The 24537-nt window shown below is 36.6% G+C and overlaps 1 protein-coding gene across 3 annotated transcripts in view; it reads right to left on the minus strand.

The window, feature by feature from the left end:
• ASCC3 (activating signal cointegrator 1 complex subunit 3) overlaps positions 1-24537 on the minus strand; it is a 270855-nt gene that overhangs the window by 162278 nt on the left and 84040 nt on the right. For all 3 annotated transcript variants that reach the window (XM_057410860.1, XM_057410859.1, XM_057410861.1), the window contains exon 11: positions 5672-5836. In XM_057410860.1, coding sequence (XP_057266843.1) covers positions 5672-5836 — 165 coding nt within the window. The remainder of the gene's footprint in view (positions 1-5671; positions 5837-24537) is intronic.

Genomic DNA, 24537 nt, shown 5'->3' on the forward strand with positions numbered 1-24537 from the left:
TATAAAGAGGCTTGTTTGAAGACTTAATGAACAAGCATCTGAGCCCAAGCTCTGAACATAATGTGGTAGCAAATTAAGTACATGCAATTCATAGAGGCATAAAGTGGATATAACTGATTAATAGAAGGAAAACACTCTACCTCTGTATATGTCACTACCAAAACTAACACAACAGTTAGTTGTGTTAGTTCTATACCCAGTTTTGTTGTTTTAAAAATACAATCACAAATATAAGAAAGTCCAGTTAAAAGCTCCACAACACTCTAGTTGGAAACCAAAAAAGTACTGTAGAAGATTTCAGTAAGCTTGTTTGATTTACTGTCCTGGGTTTAGCAGTAGCAGTCAATTTTTCTCCTTGGTAGCTGGTGCAGCGTTGTGTTTTGACTTTCAGCCTCAGAACAGTGCTGATAACACCGATGTTTTCAGTTGTTGCTAAGTAATGTTTACCCTGACCAAGGACTTTGTGAGGCCCATGCTCTGCCAGGGAGGAAGGGAAGCCTGTAATAGAAGATGCTGAGAAACCTGATCAACTGATATAAGGAACATCAAAGAGACAAAAGACTAACAGCAGTCCCTCAAGAAATGAAGAGCCAAATGAAATGCAAATGCCATTCTAGTCCCAGATGAAACATATAGGAACTACAGTGAACTACCATTTGACACAAAAAATATAGGTCCAAGCAGCTGGGTTTAGACCATTCTATCAGCTTTGATTGATTTGTATTTTATTTTTTTTTAACTGCTCTAGTTTTCTTAAGCAAGAATGGGATTCCAAGCACCTAAAAATTCTTTATTAGAAAACAATCCAGCATTTAGCTTTGGGTGAGAAACCTCTGAACTTGTTTGCTTCTGATTTCTGGTAAGGAGGTAAAAGAGAGAACCAAAGACAAAAAAAACCATAGAGGAGAAAATAAGGAACTAGAGATACTGCAAATGCATCCAGAACAAGGAAAGCTACATGATGGCTGAGAGGGAAAGTTTCTTAAATTAGGTGTCATGAGGAAAGAAAGCTCAGAAAGGAAACATGAGGATTTCCAGGGGAAAGAGAACTCCACCACCTCATGGTCACTGCAGCCAAGGCTGCCTTTGATATTCACATCTCCAACGAGCCCCTCCCTTTTTGGCGAGTATGAGGTACAGCAGAACGCCTCTCCTTAAGGGCTGCTCTATTGTTTGAAGGAGGAAGATCTCATCAATGCACTCCAGAAATATCCCAGATGGCTTGTCCTGCTGTGTTGTCCCACCTATTATTTATCTAGCAACTTTACTGATCTAATACAAAAATATAAAGCAATTGAAAGTTTAATTTGAAGAATGAGACTGATGAAAAGAGTATTCATGTGTCTAAGATGGAAGCTTCGTTTCCCCTGAATCTGAGAAATCTTTTACTATGGAATTTCTTTTATTTAATTTATCATTCACATAGTTGAGAGGAGGCATCAAAAATGATGTATCACTCAAGTATAATATTCCGTATGTATTTTCTGAAAAAAATACCTGAAAGCAGCAAAGAAGTCACTGAAATCCCTGAGTAATTATGACAAAATAATTCAGTGTCCTTTAAAAGCAGTCAATTTTTTTTTTCTTTCAAGCTAATAAGCTTACTAGATATTACAGAAGTGTGGAAAGTTTTATTAAAAAGTTTAAGCATTTCAGTTTTATATCTGCAGTATGCTCTTCACTAAAACTTTAAACTTCAAAGCTAGAAATTGATTCAAAGAAGTTGTTTGATGTTATACCTACAGTATATGAGAGCTCAAAGCAATTTTCCCACCAAAATGTTTAGCAAAATCAATTTAAGTCACTTGCAAAAACATTCTCTAAAATTTGAAAAGTGCAAACATGCATAAATACTGTTCATTCTCCTGTGAGTAAAGCTGTCAGCAATTCCAATATATATGCTCCTTCCAGGTTAAAAACCCTACCCGATTAAAAAAAATGCCATAAGTTTAAACGCACATGTTAAAAGTCTTAGAACAAGTGCTGTGACTCAGTGTTTATCTGGGGGAAAGTACAACAATAATTCAAATATTTTGAGGTACAAGCAGGACAGACCTACCAATGCATCAGAATATTCCTGTTTTGAGAAGGCACTTGTATAGCTGTATTTGTGCAGCATACAAATACAGAACTCAAAACATTCTTTTCTGGCACAGTTGTAGACCCAGGTAGCCAACTGAACACTAATTCTTAAAAAGACCCAATGAGAGCAGAAAAAAAAACCACACCCAAAACGAAGCCATTGTCTATTTGTCTATTTTTCTATCATCCAACAAAACAAGAGGGACGGTTTTCTGTAAGACAGGATAACAAGCCCTGCAAAATGTAGAAGGCACTACATTATACATCCTGATCTGCACAGGAATCAGGACATTGAATCATATACAAGCTAGGTAAGTTTGAGCCAGACGAAACTATAGGAAGACACCGTAATTATAAAGAAGCTATCAGTGTTTTACTGAAAAAGTTGAAGTAGTATTTCAATGAATTTATCAGAGTTCTCTCCTGAAAGTGATACAAATGACTGTTCCAGACCAGACCAAAAATCCAACTACTTCAGTTCACTGTCTCCCACAGTGGTCAAAAGAGACAGTACTGAAATAGGGAAAATGCCATCATGGAATCATAGCATGGTTTGGATTGTAAGGGACCTGAAAGAACACCTAGTTCCAAACCCCCTGCCATGGGCAGGGACACTTCCCACTAGACCAGGTTGCTCAAAAGGCCATCCAACCTGGCCTTAAACACTGCCAGGGATGGGGCATCAATGTCTTCTCTGGGCAACCTGGCATTTGCCATCATAGCCCCTGATTGCTACACCCCTCAGTCTGATCTAAGGACTATTAATATGCAACGGATTTTTCCTTTAATTACCTGTCTAATCACTTTCTGAATCTCTCCACTACAAATTAGGAAAAACTAGTCAATATTTCTGATGTTTTAAACCAGTATACAAATCAGGCAATTGATCTGAGCAATTATTGAATTACTGCAGTGGTGTAATTGACATAAGGACGTTTTAGATTGACGCTGTCAACGTCTGCTTTTTGTTTTGGTGGGTTTTTGTTTGTTTGGTTTTGGTTTTTTTTTTTTTGTTTGTTTTGTTTGTTTTGTTTTTTTCCTTCTGTTTTTTAAGAACTGAACAATTAGTCTTGCCTCCAGTGCATGAATATGGAATGAGTATGATGTTTCTATAGGTATCAATGAAAAACATGTTCTAGAACTACTTTCAGAAGGGCTCAAGAGGAGCTTAATATTTTATACAGAATCATTGCAGTCAGAAGGATATTCTCCAGGGGCAGGCTGAATATTCTGATTTTGTTCCTCCAAACATTTATGAATTTGCATCAAAATGCATTTAACTGAACTATGAGCAGGGAACAGAAGCAAAGAAATGTAACCAAATATTTTTTCTTTCCAAAATACCATTAAAACATTATTAGATGTGGTATTTTTGCAGTTAAAACATCTGTAGCAGTATTTTCACTAAAACCCAGTGAGATACTTCTGAAATCAGAAAACTTATGTCACCTTTTCTAGTCATGAAATAAAAGTTCCAGTAATTTCAAAATTAATTATGGATCTATACTGCATATTTCACAGAGCTATGCTTGCAGGCTCAGATGCTGCAGTATAACATTTCAGTGTAATTTTTAAAACTAGTCCTTTTATTATTTGTTTCCATAGTAAAAAGTTAAAACAGTTGTGCAAAACATCTATTTCTCTCTCTCCATGCCCTCTGGAAGGCTTGTAATTAAAAATATTTTTGTTTGGAAATGTTTTCTACTGCATAATTCTAAATATTTCTACAAGCAGTTTTGTTTTCTGTTTAACTGTGGGGTTTATTTCTAGCGTACTTTTATACTGTAAATTTCCCCCCTCTTCTACTACCTTCTCCTGAAGTGGTCTCCAGTACTGCCTTTCTTATCAACTTAGAATAAATAAGTTCTTCAGAAAGGTGGTGAGATAATTAATTTCAATATCTGTGTCTTTTCTTCCCAACTGTTTCACTGAAGGAAGGGTTACAAATGAATAGCTTCAATTCCAGATGAATTGAACTCCAACTTGATAGGTAAAACAAACCTTGAAATCCTAGAAGATTAAAGCACCCTAGAGAGCTATTTTTTAAACGATTGTTGAAGCAAGACACTGCTGTATTACAATAAATGCATTAAAGGTAGGATTCAGTACGCAAGACATAACTGCCTCAGATTTTATATTCCTTAAGTTCCCTGCACAGGCTTGACAGACACAAAAGGAAAGGATCTATGGGAGATTTGTGTCCAAATGAAGCAGAAACGGGATGCCAAGCTGAATAATGTAGGGCAGATAAAATGGCTCTAGACATTTATTTCAAGCAGTTGAAGCCAACCTTACGCATCTTGCAAAATTTCACATTAAAAAATAAATGTCTTGCAATCTGATGGGAAGACAATGAACATCATAGTAACCACTAAAATCTGAGATTCTTTACTTTAAAGGCACCTAAGGAAAACAAGGTTATCAAAACCATTAAAGAAAGAAAATAGAATATCAAACAGGTTAAGTTATAGTGGCGTTGACACAGTCTAAACTATACAAAGCCCTACTCTTCATTATAAACAAATTTAAATCTTCCAAGTTTAGCTTCTTCTAAGGAATTCTTACTTATGTTGTTCTTTATACATGAACTTTCTGCACTGGAATCCAGCAGACACCCATTGTATTTGGTTCTTAGAGGAGCTAGAATCAGATGGTTCAGACAGCCTTAAAAAGGTTAGTGTAGCCTTGTCAAGAAAAACAATCTCAAAATCTAAAACACTTTAAACATTTAACACACTACAAATAGAGCCATAACAATACCAACTGTGTTTATTTTTAATTTGTTACAGATTATTTTGTATTGACACACTTTTGCTCTGCATGACAAAAAAACAAAACAAAACAAAAACCTCAAAAGAACAGCACTCTATTCTCTCCTTACTATTATATATTCATATTAATTCCACCCTTTATATTCATCCCTAAATTCCACATTTTATTTTTCTTGCAAATACACATCCTGCCATTGAGACCAATCTTAATTATTGCCTAACTCAATCCTTCTTTCGTATAAGATTTAAGAACAAATCCCACACATCCATCCTTTTTTCCTTTTGCCATTTTAAATCTTGGTATTTAGAAAGCATCACCAAAGTGTGTGAGGGGGGAGACCAATTATGCTAAACTAAAAATTATGTATCAGTGCAGAAAGTTTTACCTAGATTTAAGACACTATTCTTTATTAAAAAAAAAAAAAGAAAAAATTCTTCTAGCAAAACTGCTAAATAAAAATCAGCATTCCTCATAAGAAAATACTTTCAATCTGGGTTATGTTAAAAAATTAACCTGATTATTATTTGTTTAATAATGTTTAATTTTGCTCTTACTTGTACACTAAGTAAATTAATAAAGTAAATAAATAATAAGAAATAGCTCTGTAATAAATTATGTAAACTAGAAATCTGATAGAAATCTAATACAGAAGAGATCACAGAAGACAAAAATCTTTTAGTACAGAATAGCTATGAAATGAACTGTAAGCTGCCTAAGCGTTTTGATTTAATTGTCTAAGAATTTCTCAGTGTAAAAGCACCAAAATGTATTTATTCTTGGAAGAAAATGCAGTTCTTTTGGAGATCTTTTCTCTTACCTGCCGTAAAGTACGTGCTACTATACTTTCAAGTACTGGTCCTCTATCTTCATGTAACAGATGAACTTCATCAAGAATCAAGAGTTTAACCATCTGAGAGAGGGCTACATCACCAACACTTTTTCTTGTCACAACATCCCATTTCTCTGGAGTAGTCACAAGCATCTAGCAGAACAGAAAACAGAAATATTAAGCATTTACAAAGAAAAATCCAGACTAAAATTTATAAAAAACCAGTATTTTTGTATACAGCAGAGTAAATGCACTGTAGAACCTAACAAAACTATCTTAAGTTTCACCTACTTTTTATATGGTGCAGCCACACTTTGCTGCATCTACATGTGTTGGACACTCATAAGTAGTATTCAGCATGGAAAATATGGGTATATAAAGCAAGAACTTCAAGTTACTGCACATCATATGTATACATTTTCCACATTAAAACAATGAGACAGTTATTCAGAATCAACTCATCATATAATTGTGTGAGTTACTTGATATATATGTCCCACCAAAAATTAACTATGAAAAAATATTTCTAACCTTCACCACACCGCAGCAAACACCTGAGACCCCACCCTGCGAAATGCTTCCTCCCTAAGGCATACTTTCAAAATGTACATTTTAATATTTTGATCCTTGCACTGGCAAAACAGATTAAACAACTTCCACAAGTCCTGGAAACTTAATTGTTTCACATAGACAGGTCAGTGGTAGTCCCTATTACAGTGCCATTTCTTGCATGCTTTTGCAATGGCTTCTCATTTTGCATAAATCCCTAAGTAACAGACTATCGAAGAGATAAAACTGAGCTAACATTCAATTTACAGTTGTCACGGAATTATAGTACCCTCCATTCCCCACACTGACAACATACTCAGCATACTTCATTTGACCTTAGCACAATTCGAGAAAGCCGCTTTTTAAGATTCAAAACCAAAGTGGTCACTCAAAGAAAGGATCTCATTCCTCGCTCCAAAAAATTCTCAGCAGCTGTTTTAAATAGAAATAGAAATGCAGATTTCTCATGGACTATTCAACAAAATAATTTCCTATTTAGGTGCTAACTGCTAAGTATAAAATGCCCCTAGAAATAAATCTCACCCACTCAGTAATAAATTCAGTGGTAACTTGCCTGCAAGTTATGACTATGATTTAAGGGCAATTATTTATTGCCTATTCATAACAAATATAATGAATCACTATCCATCAGAGCTAGAGATTCCTGGGACAGGCACAAAGCTTACCTTACAACCTCACTTATTGCACAAAAAAAGAAATTAGAACTGTTAAAATAAAGGTTCCTCTTAAATTTACACATTCAGAAATAAGACACTACTAAGATGACACACAGTTCAATCTTACAGATGATAATGCTCCTATAGCAAATATACTAGTAAGTCCCTACAAAAGCTTACACACACACCATTGTTTTCATCCAGACAGCATTTGCTGTATTCTAAGCAGCCATGGTAGATTATTAAAAAATTATATAAATTAAAAGTTTACCAGACCCTATCAGCATCCAATCTCAAATTCAACAGATAATGTAAATCCAAGAGAATATGAGATTCATGACATTTTCTTAAACAAAATCTTATCTGTAAGAACACAATGTACGAATAATAAAAATTAACACTGCTGCACTAAATCCCAGACTGACAAAAAAACTGAAACATCAAGACAGGTTAGGTGGCTTCCAAATGTGATGCTGTGAGGTATATAAACAGCACACATTAATGTAGCACCAAAACCAGTTTCTTAGCACAGAAATTATACAAAGGAAGGTGCAAAAACACTGGGTAATTATGAATAATGTTTCAAGGCGGAAGTCATTGCCAGACCACTCTCCATCATCTTTACCAAGTCTTGGGAAACGGGAGAGGTGCCTGAGGACTGGAGGAAAGCAAATGTCACTCCAGTCTTCAAAAAGGGCAAGGAGGAGGACCCGGGTAACTATAGACCGGTCAGCCTCACCTCCATCCCTGGGAAAGTGATGGAACACCTTATCCTTGGTGCCATCTTAAGGCATATCAAGGATAAGAGGGTTATGAGGGGCAGTCAACATGGCTTCACCAGGGGGAAATCATGTTTGACCAACCTCTTAGCCTTTTATGAGGAAATAACACGTTGGATGGATGATGGCAGAGCGGTGGATGTGGTCTACCTTGACTTCAGCAAAGCATTTGACACAGTCTCCCACAGCATCCTCACAGCTAAATTGAGGAAGTGTGGACTGGATGATCAGGTAGTGAGGTGGACTGCGAACTAGCTGAAGGAGAGAAGACGGAGAGTTGTAGTCTATGGGGCGGAGTCTAGTTGGAGGCCTGTAACTAGTGGAGTGCCTCAAGGGTCAGTACTGGGACCGGTATTATTTAATATATTCATCAACGATTTAGATGAGGGAATTGAGTGTACTATCAGCAAGTTTGCTGATGACACTAAGCTGGGAGGAGTGGCTGACACGCCAGAAGGCTGTGCTGCCATCCAGCGAGACCTGGACAGGCTGGAGAGCTGGGCGGAGAGGAACTTGATGAAATATAACAAGGTAAAGTGTAGAGTCCTGCATCTGGGCAGGAACAACCCCAGGTTCCAGTATAGGTTGGGGAACGACCTGTTAGAGAGCAGTGTAGGGGAGAGGGACCTGGGGGTCCTAGTGGACGACAGGATGACCATGAGCCAACACTGTGCCCTTGTGGCCAAGAAGGCCAATGGCATCCTGGGCTGTATTAGAAGGGGGGTGGTTAGTAGGTCGAGAGAGGTCCTCCTTCCACTCTACTCTGCCCTGGTGAGACCCCATCTGGAATATTGTGTCCAGTTCTGGGCCCCTCAGTTCAAGAAGGACAGGACCTGCTGGAGAGAGTCCAGCGCAGGGCAACTAAGATAATTAAGGGAGTGGAGCATCTCCCTTATGAGGAAAGACTGAGGGAGCTGGGTCTCTATGGTTTGGAGAAGAGGAGACTGAGGGGTGACCTTATTAGTGTATATAAATATATAAAGGGGGAGTGTCACGAGGATGGAGCCAGGCTCTACTCAGTGGCAAACAATGATAGGACAAGGGGTAATGGGTACAAACTGGAACACAAGAGGTTCCACTTAAACTTGAGAAGAAACTTCTTCTCAGTGAGGGTGACGGAACAGTGGAACAGGCTGCCCAGGGAGGTTGTGGAGTCTCCTTCCCTGGAGACATTCAAAACTCGCCTGGACACATTCCTGTGTAACATTATCTAGGTGTTCCTGCTCCGGCAGGAGGATTGGACTAGATGATCTTTTGAGGTCCCTTCCAATCTCTAGCATACTGTGATACTGTGAAGGCACTGGCTAAGAAAAGCAGACACAGAGAACTAGCAGAGACTTACAAAACCTTTATGAAAATTGCTTGTCCAAAGTTGAGCAAGAGCATTTCTTCCCATCAGAAGATTCAATTACCTTAAATACCACCAGCATAATATTCACAGCTTTTAGAAAGAAATTGCTTTGCTGTCTCAACACTTTTGAAACCCAGCTTGACATGACTTCACAGCTACAGAATCAAAGAATGGTTGAGGTTGGAAGCAACATCTGGAGGTCATCTTGCCCAACTCTCCGGTTCAAGTGGGGCTAGATAAAAGCTAGTTGCCTAGGAACATACTGAGACAGCTTTTGGGTATCTCCAACACTGAAGACTCTACAACCCCACTGGGCAACCTGTGCCAGTGCTCAGTCATCCTCAAAGTAAGTGTCTCTTGATGTTCAGACACAACCTGCTGTGTTTCAGTTTGTGCCCATTTGCCTCTGGTCCTGTCACCAGGCATCACTGAAAAAACCCTGGCTCTGTCTTCCTCTCTCTTCCCTCCAGTCTTATCCCATGGGACTCTTCTAAGCAGATCTCTGGGGAAGCCAAAGTCTGCTCTCCTGAAGTACAGGATTGTGAGCGTGCTGTTCCTTCTCCTCCAGATCCTTAACTCCACCATCTGATGGTCACTGCAGTCAAGTCTGCTTTTGATCTTCATATCCCCAGGAAGCCCCCTTCTCACTGGCTCCTCTATAACCTGGAGGAGGAAGTTCTCACCAATGCACTCCAGGAACCTCCTGTATTGCATACATTCTCCTGTGTTTCTTTCAGAATATTAGAAAAAAAGTGTATCTTACAAAACACATGCACTTACGAATACTTTCTTCTGCACTTGATCTCTACAAGGTATATCTTGCTAATTATTCTCCTCAGAGAAATATTTTTCCCTGCACTGCCTCACAATATTGTTCCAGTCCAATTATTTTACCATCAGAATATATCAGTCTTTACTAATTACCAAGAATTACTCCTGAAAAGACTTTGTGATATTACAGACTGTCCTGCAATATTTAAAACTTAACATATGACTCACTAAGTCACTAATATCACTGAGAGAATAGTGGGGTGTGAGGAGTGCTTATATGTTTTGTTAAAATATTACTGGGTGCATTTTGTTAGCAAATACAGATTTTTCAAATGCTTGTAGAAAATAGTAGGTGTAAAAATGTATGACCATAATTTATTAACACTACTACAGATGCAACTGCTATCACTTTAAAATGAGCCATGTCAACCACAAAAAATTAGCAGCTGTACTTCCACAGAACATTAATTAGCAAACAGTGAGGAAATATATTTAGCAATGCATATTAAGACATTAAGGTGTGAAATACTATAAATGCAAGCTACTTAGCTAATTTGCTAAATCTAAATTGGCAATGTGCAGATCTCAGGTTTTTTTTTGTATGTCGGTCGTGTTATCAGGATATATATTTAAACTAGTATCATTAATTTTTCTGTTTCTAAGTGATGACTAAATATTCATTATAATCGTCTTTTACTTTGATCCTATCTTAAAACTCAAAGTAATGACCTGAATTAAAAGCTGTATTTGATATACTGTCTTATTTAGTAAGACCAGATATCTCCAGAGAATGTCTGGCCAGAAAATATAATTGGTTCTTATATTTATTTCGCAGATAAAAATTACAGTTGGAAAAAAAACTCCTTCAAAAAACCTCCAAATCATCTCTGTAGTCTAAAACCATAAATTGAATTCAAATATGCAATGTGCTAATTAAAAATAGCCAAAAGAAAATGTTGATAATCAGGGAATGTTAACAAAGATTATTTTTTCAATTAAAACAATAAACAAAGCAGCATTATGATCCATATCATAATTAGTTTTAAATGCAGTAGTGGCTTTTCTTTTTATAATTGATTTTCAGAAACAATGTATTTTATCTACAAAGTTATAAACTCAAAACTCAGATTCAGCAAAAGGATTCTGCTTTCTGTTTGGGGGCAAGGGAAGGACACAGTAACCAAGCCTTGAAACATCTTTAATGTTTTCTCTTTTTACTTTGACTTATCAGCATACTGAGAAGCATGTTCATTTATACTGCTATTTCGCCACTTCACCTCTTTCAGTATTGAAATAGCTAGAAAATAAATGTCACATTTGCTTAATGAACTGCAACTCATGCACGGCATTTCAATCTGGTTTTTGTATTAGGGTATGGCTGAATAGAAACGGGTTAACTGTCAATACTTCTACTGTCAACCTATATTCCTCTCTGCACATATAATTCTCATTTTCCAATGCTTTTTGGATTATCATTATTAACTATTCCACAACAACTTCTACTAGGAAAAACATGGGCTTATCACAAAGTCTTACGTGAGCACTGCTGTTCAATTTCACTTTTAAATCAAAAAAGTTAACATTTTATAAAATAAACAAAACAAAACAAAAAACTTTCAAACCTAAATTATTTAATTTACCTTTGGAGTTATTTAACCTATCCCAACTTTACTTTGCATAATGTTTCGGTAAGAACTCAAACAGAAAAGTCACTTTGAAAAATGGAGTCAACAGGGATGACACTAGCTGATAATTTCTATGTCAACTGACAAAATTTTGAATGACTGTGAAAATGCATTTTTCTATAATTGCATAATTTTCTAACTATTTTTGTCAATTTTTCTTTAGTACTCTTAGAAGCCATACTTCACTATATGAGGCAGTTACGTTTTCACCAGTTAAAAAATCATATAATCGTAAAATGCTAGGGTTACTTGTTGGATTTAGGTTTTTCTTCTTAGTCTGAAAAGGCTTAGGGTCTCGCTGAAATCAAATGATCTTCCATTAATTTCTTAGAGTCCAACATTTATTTCTAGCAGTTGGCACAGCCTGCAGGTTCACCTTTTCAATAGTTCACTTGCAATCCTTTGAATTTTTTTGCTGCTTTAAGTTCTCTGAAACACATTTGCACATGACTAGTAACTATTTTCTGCTTGAACAATTTTTGCAAACACTCTGAGGCTAGTAAAGCTATGATTATCCTCTTAAATTCCCACTGCCACAGGTACATCCACATATGAAAATATTTCAGACCAAACTACATAAAATATTTATTTATAATGTCCCATCTTACAGAATTCACCAATTTTAAGCTCTTCAAGACCATTTTCAAGAACACTTTTCCTCTCTTTACCCATTTTAGCCTGCAAGTCACTTAGCTGACCTTTTGTCCCTTTCATACATGCAACAATAAACGAAAAATCAGGAAAAAAAACCACAGATAACATCCTAATTGCTATGATTTCCAGCAAACAATTAGAAAAGACCTGTATCATTCTGTGTGCCAGGTACTGTCAAAACAAAATGTATAAAGAACCAGTTTACTTGTATTTTAAGTTAAACATCAACTGGGATGACAGAAGAAAAGGAACAGTGTCCCATTTTTGGTTTAGACAACATACCATTATGATTACAAAGAAGAGGGAGAACAGTTGGTTGTGAATCATCAGGTTAGTAAATTAAACTCTCCCTGCCATGCTGCCTTAAAAGAGGATTCTCAAAACAGTCTACCTCACATCTGTTCAAACACTTCTGGAAGGTAAGGCATCATTAGTAAAGTAGGCATGCATGGCAAATTTTAAACATGTCCTCATTTCAGGTTTTTGCTTTATCAGACCTGATAACAACCTTAATTTTGTGACTGGCAATGGGTTTATATAAGTTTGACAATTTATCTTCAAACAGATTTTTTAAAGTTTTTATTCCTAATGCACGTGATAAACAGAATTTGACTATTATTTAAATACAGGACTTTTGAATGAATTGCTGGAAAGATTACAAAGGAAAGACTTTGTTATATTTGTTATAGCAGAGATTTCATGGACATTCCTGAGAATAAAAATGAAACATTCCCAACAAACAGCAGAAACAGAAGATTCTAGTCTGCTGTAATTGGTGCCACTCAGAAAACAGATCTTGCTGGCAGTGAGCTGCTCGAGAAAGTAATTTTTACAAAGTGAGTATGAGTAAAGGCTTTTGTGGAACTACAAAAATGGCAATTCTTTATTTGGACTTCATATCTAATGGTTATACCAATCTTACAGGCACTAGACTTTGCAGTAAAACAATCACAGAGGACTAACCTAAACTGAACTGATGAACTAAAAGCTCTGACTAGAAAGATAAAAAAGATGGCAAAAGAGGTAGAAAAGTCTGAAGGACGAAAACAAAGGATGCACAAACCAAAATCTTTTGTGGAAATCTCTCACAACTGCACAAATACAGCAGTTGCTCCTCCTCCCAAATATTTTACTTTTCTTCATCTTAGCATTCACTCCTGTGTTTTAATTTTCCTGCTACTGCGTTCACAAATGACGAGCAGTAGTTCTTTATGTACAGTATTTCCAAGAATCATAATAATCTGAAAGGTTTGATTGTTTTTTGTCTTACTAGTAGCCTCATTCAAATATTATGCCAAGACCTGTTAGCGATGGCAAGCTGGTGTGCAACTTTCATAAATGTTGGGGAAAACATCTTTTGGGGGATTTTTTCAGAGAAGCAGTTAATACCTGCCATCAGGAATAAGGCCTATCAACAGTGGTCAATTTTAACATTTAGACATGACCATTACTTAAAAGAACCACCCACAGCAACAAATTGTTCTCACCTAGAAAAGAGCAGGTAAGTACTTCGCTATGGTACACAAAATTTTTCTACTACAACATACCTATGTCTCACCATAGATTCAAAAATATCATCATCCTGTAGGGCTGTAAGAACTTTAATACACATGTTCTTAACACTGCACTAATAAATGCGGTATGCATGTCCTTTCTAATAAAGCATTATATTAATATTCTTTATCATTTATTTATTCCCTTACCCTGTGCATGATAACATAGCATTTTAATATGTGGTTACATAGCTTTCTAGAACATAAAAGATAGAAAGATGCCTCGTACTTAGACTGGATAGTGTTGATATTCTGAGTATCAGCATTATTCCAGAATAAGCCTGCATATTGCCATACTGTAAGCAGAGCAGTAGTAGCACAAACTAATACGTAGTTTCAACATCTTCCTTTAACAGAGGACATCATTATATATGACTTCACTATGTCAGAATTATGAAAATATGTACAATCGTACACACACACATTTTCAAACATTTGGTCTGTAAGCCTGAATTTGTATTACTGCATACACCAGGCATTAATATCTATCATTCTTTCTACAAAGAAGTTGTAGAATAAGCTCAAGGTTATAATAAACAAATCCAGAAGCCTCTGCATGAATGATCACAATAATAAAACTTGTTATGGGAAGTTTCCAAAATTAAATTATCTTCCCAAAGATGGATCAAGATTCACAAACATTTCCTGACCATATCACACCCCTGCAGCACAACAGAAATATTTTTGTATTTAACAGACCTATATGAAGGTAATACTTCCTCTTTGCTTTGAAATCATTAGAATAGCTGCTAAATAAACAGCAAATACTCCATTTATATCATCTTTCTCTGTGGAATTCACAATATTGTTTCTCAAAGCACTGATTAAATCAGCAAGTAATACACATTTCCACTGTAATTTCATTCTTCTAGTTACTTTACTCTCTTTAACAGCTGTATCTTTTCCATTTTGCATTAACATTTCTTTGTACCTTTCTCACCTTCTAGTAAGTAATTCTCTTAATATTTCAGTAGCCTTAGGAAAGGAAAAAGAAAACCGAAACTTATTATAAAAAACAGCTGATGCCTATGGCTATGTGAGCATCTGCCCTCTAAAGGCTACCTCCAGTGCTCCTCCTGTGCAATGACCAGTGATGATGCTAGAGTTACTCATTTTGTTGTTAGCATATAAAAAGTCTCATTGAAGGTACTACAGCCAAAACTAAGGAGAGGTAAAGAGACTAAACCGGCCTGGAAATAACTGGATATATATTCTCCATTGGAAAATGCATGTTAGGTATTTCAGAAATTTGCCTTTTAACAACATAAAACAATGATTAGATATGATTAGAAACTACTTCATCAGTTGCAGATTAATTCTTTTACTGAAATTAAATGTGATGAAATAAAGCATCTTTCCAAATATAGGAATTCACTAAACTTACAAAAAGTAGTATTTTCTAAAGTGCCTCGAACATGTTGTAGAAGAAACAATTTTAAGGCCTCTGCCATTTGTATATATAATTAAAGGGGAAAAAAAATGTACAAAATACAATCTGTAAAGATCTAAAAGCTTTGGAAAGCATGGAACCAGCTTTTCTCTCTATTAGTGCCTGTACTAAATTTGTCTCCATCATAGAGATTCATGATAGATGGACAGCAATAAAGAATCCTGTTCTAGCCACTGCTGCTTTCTCGTCAATATTCAATCTCTCAAAGATATCCTTACGTAGATTTCAATTAATATAACTTCCTCTTCTTTATTGTTTTCACCCTGCCACTGGTCTTCTCTCTCCTTCTCCCCCACCTTTACACACATTTATCATTTCCTCTTACCACACTTGAAAGCAGCATTTAAGAATATGTGCCTGATTCTAGAGGAAGCATTGCTCAGTCACAGCCAGCACTCCTCATCTTCTGACAGCTTTTTGGCAAAGGCACATGTGCAACTTACACAGTTTACTCTACTTATGCTCTAACTATTTATCTTGATGCTTTCTTCTTGCAGAAAATTCACTGCAAGAGCTTTACTTGTGCAGAAATGGAGACACAGAAACCTGCACTCAATTACACACGTCCACTCAGAACAGCCTCTCACTGGAATGCAGCATATACTGCAGTAGTATAGCGAAAGCTGCTGTGCTGGGGGGTTTTATACAGTTTGGAAACATTTCCATTCTAATCATGAGTCTTTGGAGCTTCTCATGACTTTTAATATTAGACACCTGATATCACACCCCATGAGGGACACTTCACCACTTCAGCACTCTCTGAAGTAAAACTTCATCAAAACACATCACAACAGCAGCAGCCTGCAAGTTACTTTCATAATGCTGCTTTTATTCCTCTTTTTATTGCACTCTTACTCTGTACGAGTCGTGCAAGCAACTCACAAAACCTCATGTGAACTGGAGCTCAGGCAGCGAATGGAATAAACATACACAAAGTAAAACAGAAGGCAGCAATTCAAAACAAGAATTTGAGGTAGGAAAACAGGAAGTAATAAAAAATTAATACAAATATTTTTGTTTTCATAAATCAGAGGCAACCATCTGATGCTGTGTTTTACACAGTCAAAACAGAATTATGTCTCCAGTGAAAGAGACACCTTACAATACAAAGTATATGCAGATGAGCAGTATGCCTAGATGATGTTATATCAGATCTTAACATGTATTTGTGGTCTAAAGTAAGAGCAATACAGGATCACATACACATATATAAAAGCATCTTAGAAACATTCAATAATAAGACTATTCTTACAAAAGTATATGCACGAAAGATTGAGCTTTCCATGTTAGAAAGACTTACAGAGGTGCTTTATACTGATGCATGTTAGCAGCAATTAGTAAGTTGCCAAAGCTAACACCAATAATCAATCAACAATAGGTCTAGAAATCAACAAGGGAACTACAAAAACTGTAACAGCTGCCACCCAGAACTCATTAAAATGGCAAATGAATTTTTTACTGAAGAAACCTAGCTTTGTTCAGCATGTTTTATTTTGTAACTTAATCTTAGGAACACATGATAGTTCAGTTCTTTTACAGAACTCAGCTAACTCACCTAATGAAAAGGCAACCAATTCACAATGTCTCAGCACACCACCTAAGCGCAGGGAGACACTTATAACACGTGACACATACTGTTGAACTGATTTTTTCAATATTGTTTTATTTGTTGTACACTCAGTATCACAGTTACGATTAACAGATTTAAGCTCATATGTTAAGATTTAAAATTGTATGCTTTCAGCAGAGTCCTGGCTGTTCCAGCAATTACAAAATTCATTCGTGAGTTCCAATGCTACTTCTAAACATCAGTAGAACAGACTCTGACAAAGGCAAAATGGGAATGACACCCAGTACAACCAGTCAAGCTGATGAATTGGACAGAAAATTCCTTTTTTTTTGCTGCTGTGAAAGCATTGCTGTTTTTTATATTCTCACTGAAAAAAATAAAAAGCTTTACATGCGGAGTAGATACATTAATCTAAGAAGAAACTGTGGAAAAAAATATACATTAGGATCACAATAGTTGTACTGAGGAGTAATGTGGTAAGAACACCTGCTCTCTGTATTTATTTTTTTTCTAGGAAAAACAGTCTGTGTAGTCAGTACAAACCTTATTTTAACAACCACAATGAGGAAGAACAGCTTGCACGCTTTGTGAAATTTAGCTCTTATATTGTAGAAGATATAATTAGCCACTCAGGCTTCAAGCTTAGATAATGATCTAAATGTTTTAAGGGAGTTTGATCCAAAACATTACCCTCTTCCTCTTTGCTGTTAATCAGTTCACTAATTATAGTTGTACTAACCTCTGATATACTACTGTCAGGTCTGATTGATGCCAACAGCTCCCTTAATCAGATCTGACAACTTTCAGCAAGTATCTGTCTCTTGGGACACTGCATCCAGCCTGAATGTTTTCAAGTCTTCTCAGTGTTATTTTGCATTTTGTTCTCTCCCAGCCCTTTTTTCATATAAAACAGAGATACCTCCGAATAATAACAAAACATGAGTGTATGTTTTTAAAGATCATTATAGCAATAACTGTGCTAAAGTTGCTAGTTTGTTTACTAGATAAGAATTTATAAGGCAAAACTAAGTATGAGAATATTTTTTAGACATTTCCAAGAAACACAGTATATTGTTGCTTGGTCGGTGGGTTTTTTGTTTGCTTGGTCGTTTTTGCTTTGGTTTGTTTTTTTTTTTACTCTTTTCTTTTTCCTCCCAAAGCTGCAAGGAAAAGGGTTTCAAAGTCATTCCTCTGCTGTTCTACAGGAAAACTTTAGGGCTGCACAGCTTCAGGAGACAAAGATAAAAGACCACCTCAGCTACCAGTCCTTCCAATGTATTAGCACTGGCAGACTTTTAAGGCTTATCACAATGGTTCTGCATCTCTCATAAACTGTAAATATTAAAAGTTCAGAATAAGTTGTGTTGGCATAATTATAGCCTTTTATTTATTTATTTACTTTAATTTTGAAGCAAGCCAGAGTGGGGGAGAGAAAGTCCATGTTCCTTTTCTTGGTACTTGATAAAAAAACCCACAACAGTGATCAAATACCTATTCTCTGGAACACAGAGATGACTTTTTCTCTAAAAGTCAGGAACTGCTCTTCAATAAGAAGTTGTTCTTGGCAATTCTTTTTCTCCTCTGCTCTGCTCCTGTAAAGCATCACCCCAAGATGCGAATTAAGCCAATATTATGTGAGAGAAGATCAGATTGCAACAGTGACATTTTGTTCCCGATATCCTTTAACACACCTTTATTGAACAATTTTATTTTCTTTGACAGATTTGTATGTAAGAAGAAGCAAGTAATTTTTTTTTTTCTCTCAAAACAGGTTTTTTTTAGGATCAATGCAAATCACTGACTCAGCGGCAAAGTATAAGAGGAAGAAAGGTTTCTTGGTTTGGCTAAGATGCTGATGTTAAACAGATATCGTATTACAAGACAATTTTGTGACACCTGTTCACAAAATGACAATCCAAACAGCATTTGCCTCCATGCAGATCTGACTTCGTGAAATTTGCTTTCAAGTCTACTCTCCAGAGAAAATTATGTACACTTCAGAGAAAATTATGTATGCTACTATTAATGACAACCAGTTTGAAGGTGACTGCAACTGACCTATGGTATGATTGTCAGATTTATATTAACCACAAACTAGCACATTCTTTGGATTTCAGCAGGATCCTTTAAACACTCAGAGGAAATGCCAACAGTTCACTGTTGCAATGAAAGGATCAAACCAAATGGAGTTCTACAGAAGTCTATCTGCCCCAATACTACTGCATATTTTCTTGCGTAATCCTAACGAGAGACTTAAAAATTATGCTCATTACACTTTCAACTGCTATTATGCTACATGGAGCTGTAAATGCATTGGAGTATGGATTAAGAAATTAAAAATGCCTTAATATGGAACAGATGCATTAATGGATGAAACAGTAATGCAATTTCAATATTTTACACCAAGGCTGAGATTCATCTTGCCTCTCTTACCTGCTGATTCAGAAGTTCTAAACTAGTTGTCTGGCTTCCTTCTAGCTGGTTCATATCACCCATCTTAATACAAATCAGCCTTAGAAGCCTTTTCTCTGTGGTCTTCTCCCTACAAGTCTGTGCAACCAGTCTAAGCTAGTTACCTAATTCTTATATGGCTAAAGCCAAAATAGACTTATCTGACCCTTAGGAATAATTACTGCAACAAATACAAGACGTAAAACAACTGGCAAGACTGTGGTTGGACAGGGAAAAAAAGAAAGAATAGATCAATCAGCATATGAACCAAAAAGGCTCCACTGTTGCAAAAAATGAAGCCTTGGAACAGAAATGCTGTTACTTGGACATGCTAAATAAACTTTCCACTCTACTCAGCAGCAGTATGACCTTGGGGCAATACATTATGTTTTGGGCAACTTAATTCAAGAAGTGCAAACCAACTGAGAGTCCAGAAGTGAAAAATAAGAATGACTAAACATAAATGAAGCATGACCTTTATGAAAAGTTTAAATGAATTGATGCTTAGGCTAAATAAACGTGACTGAACAGAGATAACTACAACTGCAAGAGTCTTCAAAAAGCAAACAGCAGTGGCTGGGGAAGGAAGACATTCAGATAAGGAAAGTAGTAATAAAATTTGGGTAAGATTTATATTGGAAATAGATTTTTGTTAAAAATAATAAGAAAATCTTCTAAGAGAGAAGACAGATATGCCCTGAAGGAGGTTCGCCAGGAAGTTTTGGAAAGCTCCATGATCAGCGTGTTGTAAAACCAAATTAGACCAATATTTATCAATATTGGATTATATGTACTGCATCTGTTTTCACAGAAAGACATATTAATTTTCATACAATTTTGTACAGTTTTAAGATCATTTTAGTTTACATAACTGCACTTAATATTGCATTCATACCAAGGGAAACATCCTCAGAACTTCAACTGAAAAACACCCTTCAAAATTCAATTCTAAACAAATATATATCCTAAATAATATATTCTAATATTACTCTGTATTAAAAGTTTAATATACTACTAATATATGATCTGCTAGTACTATATGCTATAATGTATACGATTATATGCTTCATGCTAATAAAATACTTTTAGTATTATACTAATGATACTTTATAATATTACATACTAAAATTCTACCGTAAATTACAGTACATTTCAATATGGTTACACATGCAAAGTGATTCTTTAGCATCAAAGAATCTTTAAAAAAAATTGTAATGTAGTATGGAAAAAGCTGTACTTTTAAATGCAGCCAAATTTAGCAAGATTTGCTGCAACATTTGTTAGTATTAATTTGAAATGTAATGTGATTGTGTTCCACAAATAGACACAATAAATGCTAAACAACCTAAAATATTTTGTAACATGCAAAATGACAACTTAGAGGTCATAAAGTGTAAATTGCTCTGATACCATTTTGTAATTTACTTGCATTTTCAGCTGACCAGAAGCACTTAAAATTGAAAGAGAGCCAAAAGAGGCTCAACATTCCCTCAGCAACCTGTCTTCGACTCTGTTCAAATAAGCTACCTCTTGCAGAGGAATATTCACTCAGCAGGCACAGCTGTTATTTTGCAATTTTTACATCTAAATCAAAGATAATTGGACTTCTGAGTACCTTTAAATTGTACTCTGGGAGAAGGGTCTAACTTAATGCATCATTTGCATTAACTATACAAGACTGCTTTTTTATCCTGTGAAATTTACTTTGCTTAAAGAAGTGTTCGGAAGAGCAAAACAGTTACTCAGTAATTTTAAAGACATGTGGATCCCTTTTGCACAGAACCTTTTCAGCTATAAAAGACCATTAAAACTAACAGAAGTAAATCATTCTTCCAAGTTCTTCACAGATAAAATATTAATGCTAATAGACACTCTTGAAAATTATATTCCTACTAGTTTTACTGAAGATTACATCCTTGGTGCCAAAAAAAGCCTTGGAGACAAAGCCCTACAGTAATATTTTATTTGGTGTTTTTAATAAATTCAATAATAATTCATATGCAGATGAGCAGTTAGTTCATACTATGAAGTACTTCACATTCTTTGCTATTAAAGAACTTCAACTGAGGCATTCTTTATTGTTACTTACTAAGATTCATTGTACTTCAGATTTTAATATTCCGACAATGTATTTTACAATTTTGAGTCTTAATTTTATGTAGAAAAATATAAAAAGTATACTGCTTATTAGCCTTCCATCACTGGAAAGAAATCTGAAATTTGACAAAATGTCAGCTTTTGTTATTATATGGGAAACTGTAACACACAAAATGGTGTCTAAAATGATTCCGTCTCATCTTTTATTGATACACGCAATAAATAATAGTGTCCTGGTTTTGGCTGGGATAAAGTTGTAGATGGTACAGTGCTGCGTTTTGGCTTTAGCCTGAGAACAATGCTGATAACGCACAAATGTTTCAGCTGTTGCTAAGTAGCACTTACCCTGATCAAGGACTTTTCAGTCCCATGCTCAGTGAGGAGGGCACAAGAAGCAAGGAGGTAGCAGAGATGTGAGACCTGACCCAAACTTGCCAAAGGGGCATTACATACCACAGCACATCGTGCCCTGTATATGAACTTGCAGGGAGTTACCCGGAAAGGACTGACAGTTGCTTGAGTCAGGCTGGGTATCAATCAGTGGATGGCAAGCAACTATTTCTTGACTTTTATTCCTCTCTCTCCCACCCCCACCCCCCAATATTATTGTTATTTTACTTTATTTTAGTTATGAAATTGTTCTTATCTCAGCCCACGGGTTTTACCTTTTTCCAATTCTCCTCCGCATTCCACAGGGTTGGTGAGGAATGAGAAGTGGAGTTAACTCATGATAATCACACAGGCAAATCTGTAAGGTTACCTGGAGAAGTCTGCTCAAGACAGTGTCCAGTTGGGTTTTGAGTACCTTTAAGGTGAAGACCCCACAACTTTTCAAGACAAACTTCAGTTTCTGACCACCCCCAGAGAAAGAAAAACCCAAAAATCTTATGTTTACAGAGAATTTCCTGTATTGCAGTTTGTGCCCATTGCCTCTTGTCCTTTCACTGGACACTGCTAAGGTCTTGCTTAGCCTCCTTTTCACACCAATACACAATGTACTTATAAAAGCCTATCACATCCATCTGGGCCTTCTTATACCCAGGCTGAACGACCCCATCTTGCTTTGCCTCTCGTCATGTGTCAGATGTTCCTGCCCCTTAATCACTTTTGTGGCTGTTTGCAAGACTTTCTCTGCTATGTCCCTATTCCTCTCCCAATGGGGGATGCAGAAGGGGAACCAGTACTCCAGGTGTGTCTTAACAGAGCTGATCAGAGGGGCAGTATCACCTCCTTTTAGATGCTGGCAACACTTTTCAATGCAGCCTAGACTGTAGGGGACACTGATGCCTCATGTTCAACTTGTCATCCACAAGAACATCTATGTCTTTTCTGGGAAGCTGCTTTCCAGCTGATCAGTCCCCAGCCTTCACTGGATTATTCGCCCACCCTTCTGCAGAACACAGCATTTAACTCTTGAAACTTCATGAGATCTCTTTTGACCCATTTCTCTAGCCTGTAAAGGCTGTACAACCATTTGATCCAACTACCACTGCTCCCAGCTTTGTAACATCTGCAAACTTGCTGCGGTACACGCTGTTGCACGACAGATGATCACTGCGACCTCAACCTTTGGTGATCACCAAAGGTAATTTAGAATGACCTCATGATGACTTTGACCAGCTCCCTCAGGACTTGTGGGTGAATATCATCAGATTGCAAACATGCTCAGTTTTGTTGCATGCTCCCTAACCCTTCTTCCACCAAGTGTTAAGTTTTCCTTCTCTGGATTTTCCCATTTGTTTTAGGGGCTTGGGGTTGCTGAAAGCCAGTCCTAACAATAAAGGCTGAATCCAAAAAGGCATTAAGTACATCAGCATTTTACATGTCCTTTTTCATCAGGTCCCCTGCCCCACCTACGGTTTTCCCCAGTCTTCCTTTTCCTATACACCCACAGAAGCCTTTCTGGTTCCCCTTCACATATGCTTTGTGAAGGCTTTGGCTTACCTAACCCTGTCCCTTCATGCTAAAACAGCAACTAAAATCCTTCCAGGTCACCTGTTCTGCATTCACCTGTTTCATGCTTCATTTTTATGTTTACTTTTCAACCCACAGGCCTCCTGCCACTCTTGTTTGACTCCCTGCTCACTAGGACAAACCACTCTTGGACTTGGAGGTATCAAATAGGAATAACATGTTTACAGGATTCCTAGAGGACCCTAAGGTCTGAAAGCCTTAGAGTTTTCCATCTAGATCAAAACCCACTAAAATAGCTTACTGAACTCATTAGTATCACTCATTAAGTGATTTACAAATGAGCGTGGATCGTATTTGATCAGTTTTCAACTCCGGACCATTTTGTTTAATAACCCTACATATAATACTCCTACACACAACGTACTTTCTGGAGCACATTAAGTGAAGACTCTAAATTCTGCATAAAAGATTAAAACTCAGGAATCATGTTGCATTATAAACACATTAAGCTAACTCAACGTCTTACAGCTATAATACTGGACCTGAAATTAAAAGTCTTTGAAACTTTCTCTTACATTAGGAACTCTCCCCTCCCTCCCTTGCCCCCATACCAAGGTTACCAAATCAATGTAACATTTATCTGTTTTCATGGATGTAACAGTGAATACAACTTGGCAAGTATACAGTTAAATAAGATGCACTGTCTGAAACACAGTAAAGCAAGATCAAGTGTAAAGAGCAGCAGTCTTGTGCTTAGCACTATGCCTTGACATGAAGTAACATTTGGTTTTCAACATCACTGTCTAAAGTATTTTCTGAAATGGCAAAAGCACTCTAAACCCAGCACAAACCAAAACTAGTGACTGTGAAGACCCAAAAAATAGGCTTAATTTACTACTGAATATTATGTAAGGTAACCCTTACCACTGAGGTCTCTACTACAGCTTACTAGCCAACACGATAGCACACACAAAGCTATTTAAATCTTTCTACGCTCAGAATCCGCAAGACTGATACATATAAATCTCCTACCTAAGTGACCTAAAAGGAATAGAAAGCTCAAAGGCAGCTTCCCAATTGGAGTTTCACCACTCTATAGCAAAAGTGGGAGAGCAACTTAGCATCTCAACCAGGCTTACTTCTTCCCACAATCATGCACATGTATTACACAGAAGCCTCTCTGACAATGTCACTAGTATTCACAACGTGGCTTAAAATGTTACAAGTACTTTGCAACTCAGCAGACACTGGATGCTCCCATCACTGTAATAGTACAACTAAAAATCCTTCATGTAAAGGTCAAGACAGAATTTGATTCAGCCAGTTTCAGTCACATGAAGTTGAAGAAATAAG

The sequence above is a fragment of the Pezoporus wallicus genome, unplaced genomic scaffold (genome assembly GCF_028554395.1).
Source record: "Pezoporus wallicus isolate ANWC-B61680 ecotype Strahan unplaced genomic scaffold, APGP_CSIRO_Pwel_v1 contig_747, whole genome shotgun sequence".
Taxonomy (NCBI): domain Eukaryota; kingdom Metazoa; phylum Chordata; class Aves; order Psittaciformes; family Psittacidae; genus Pezoporus; species Pezoporus wallicus.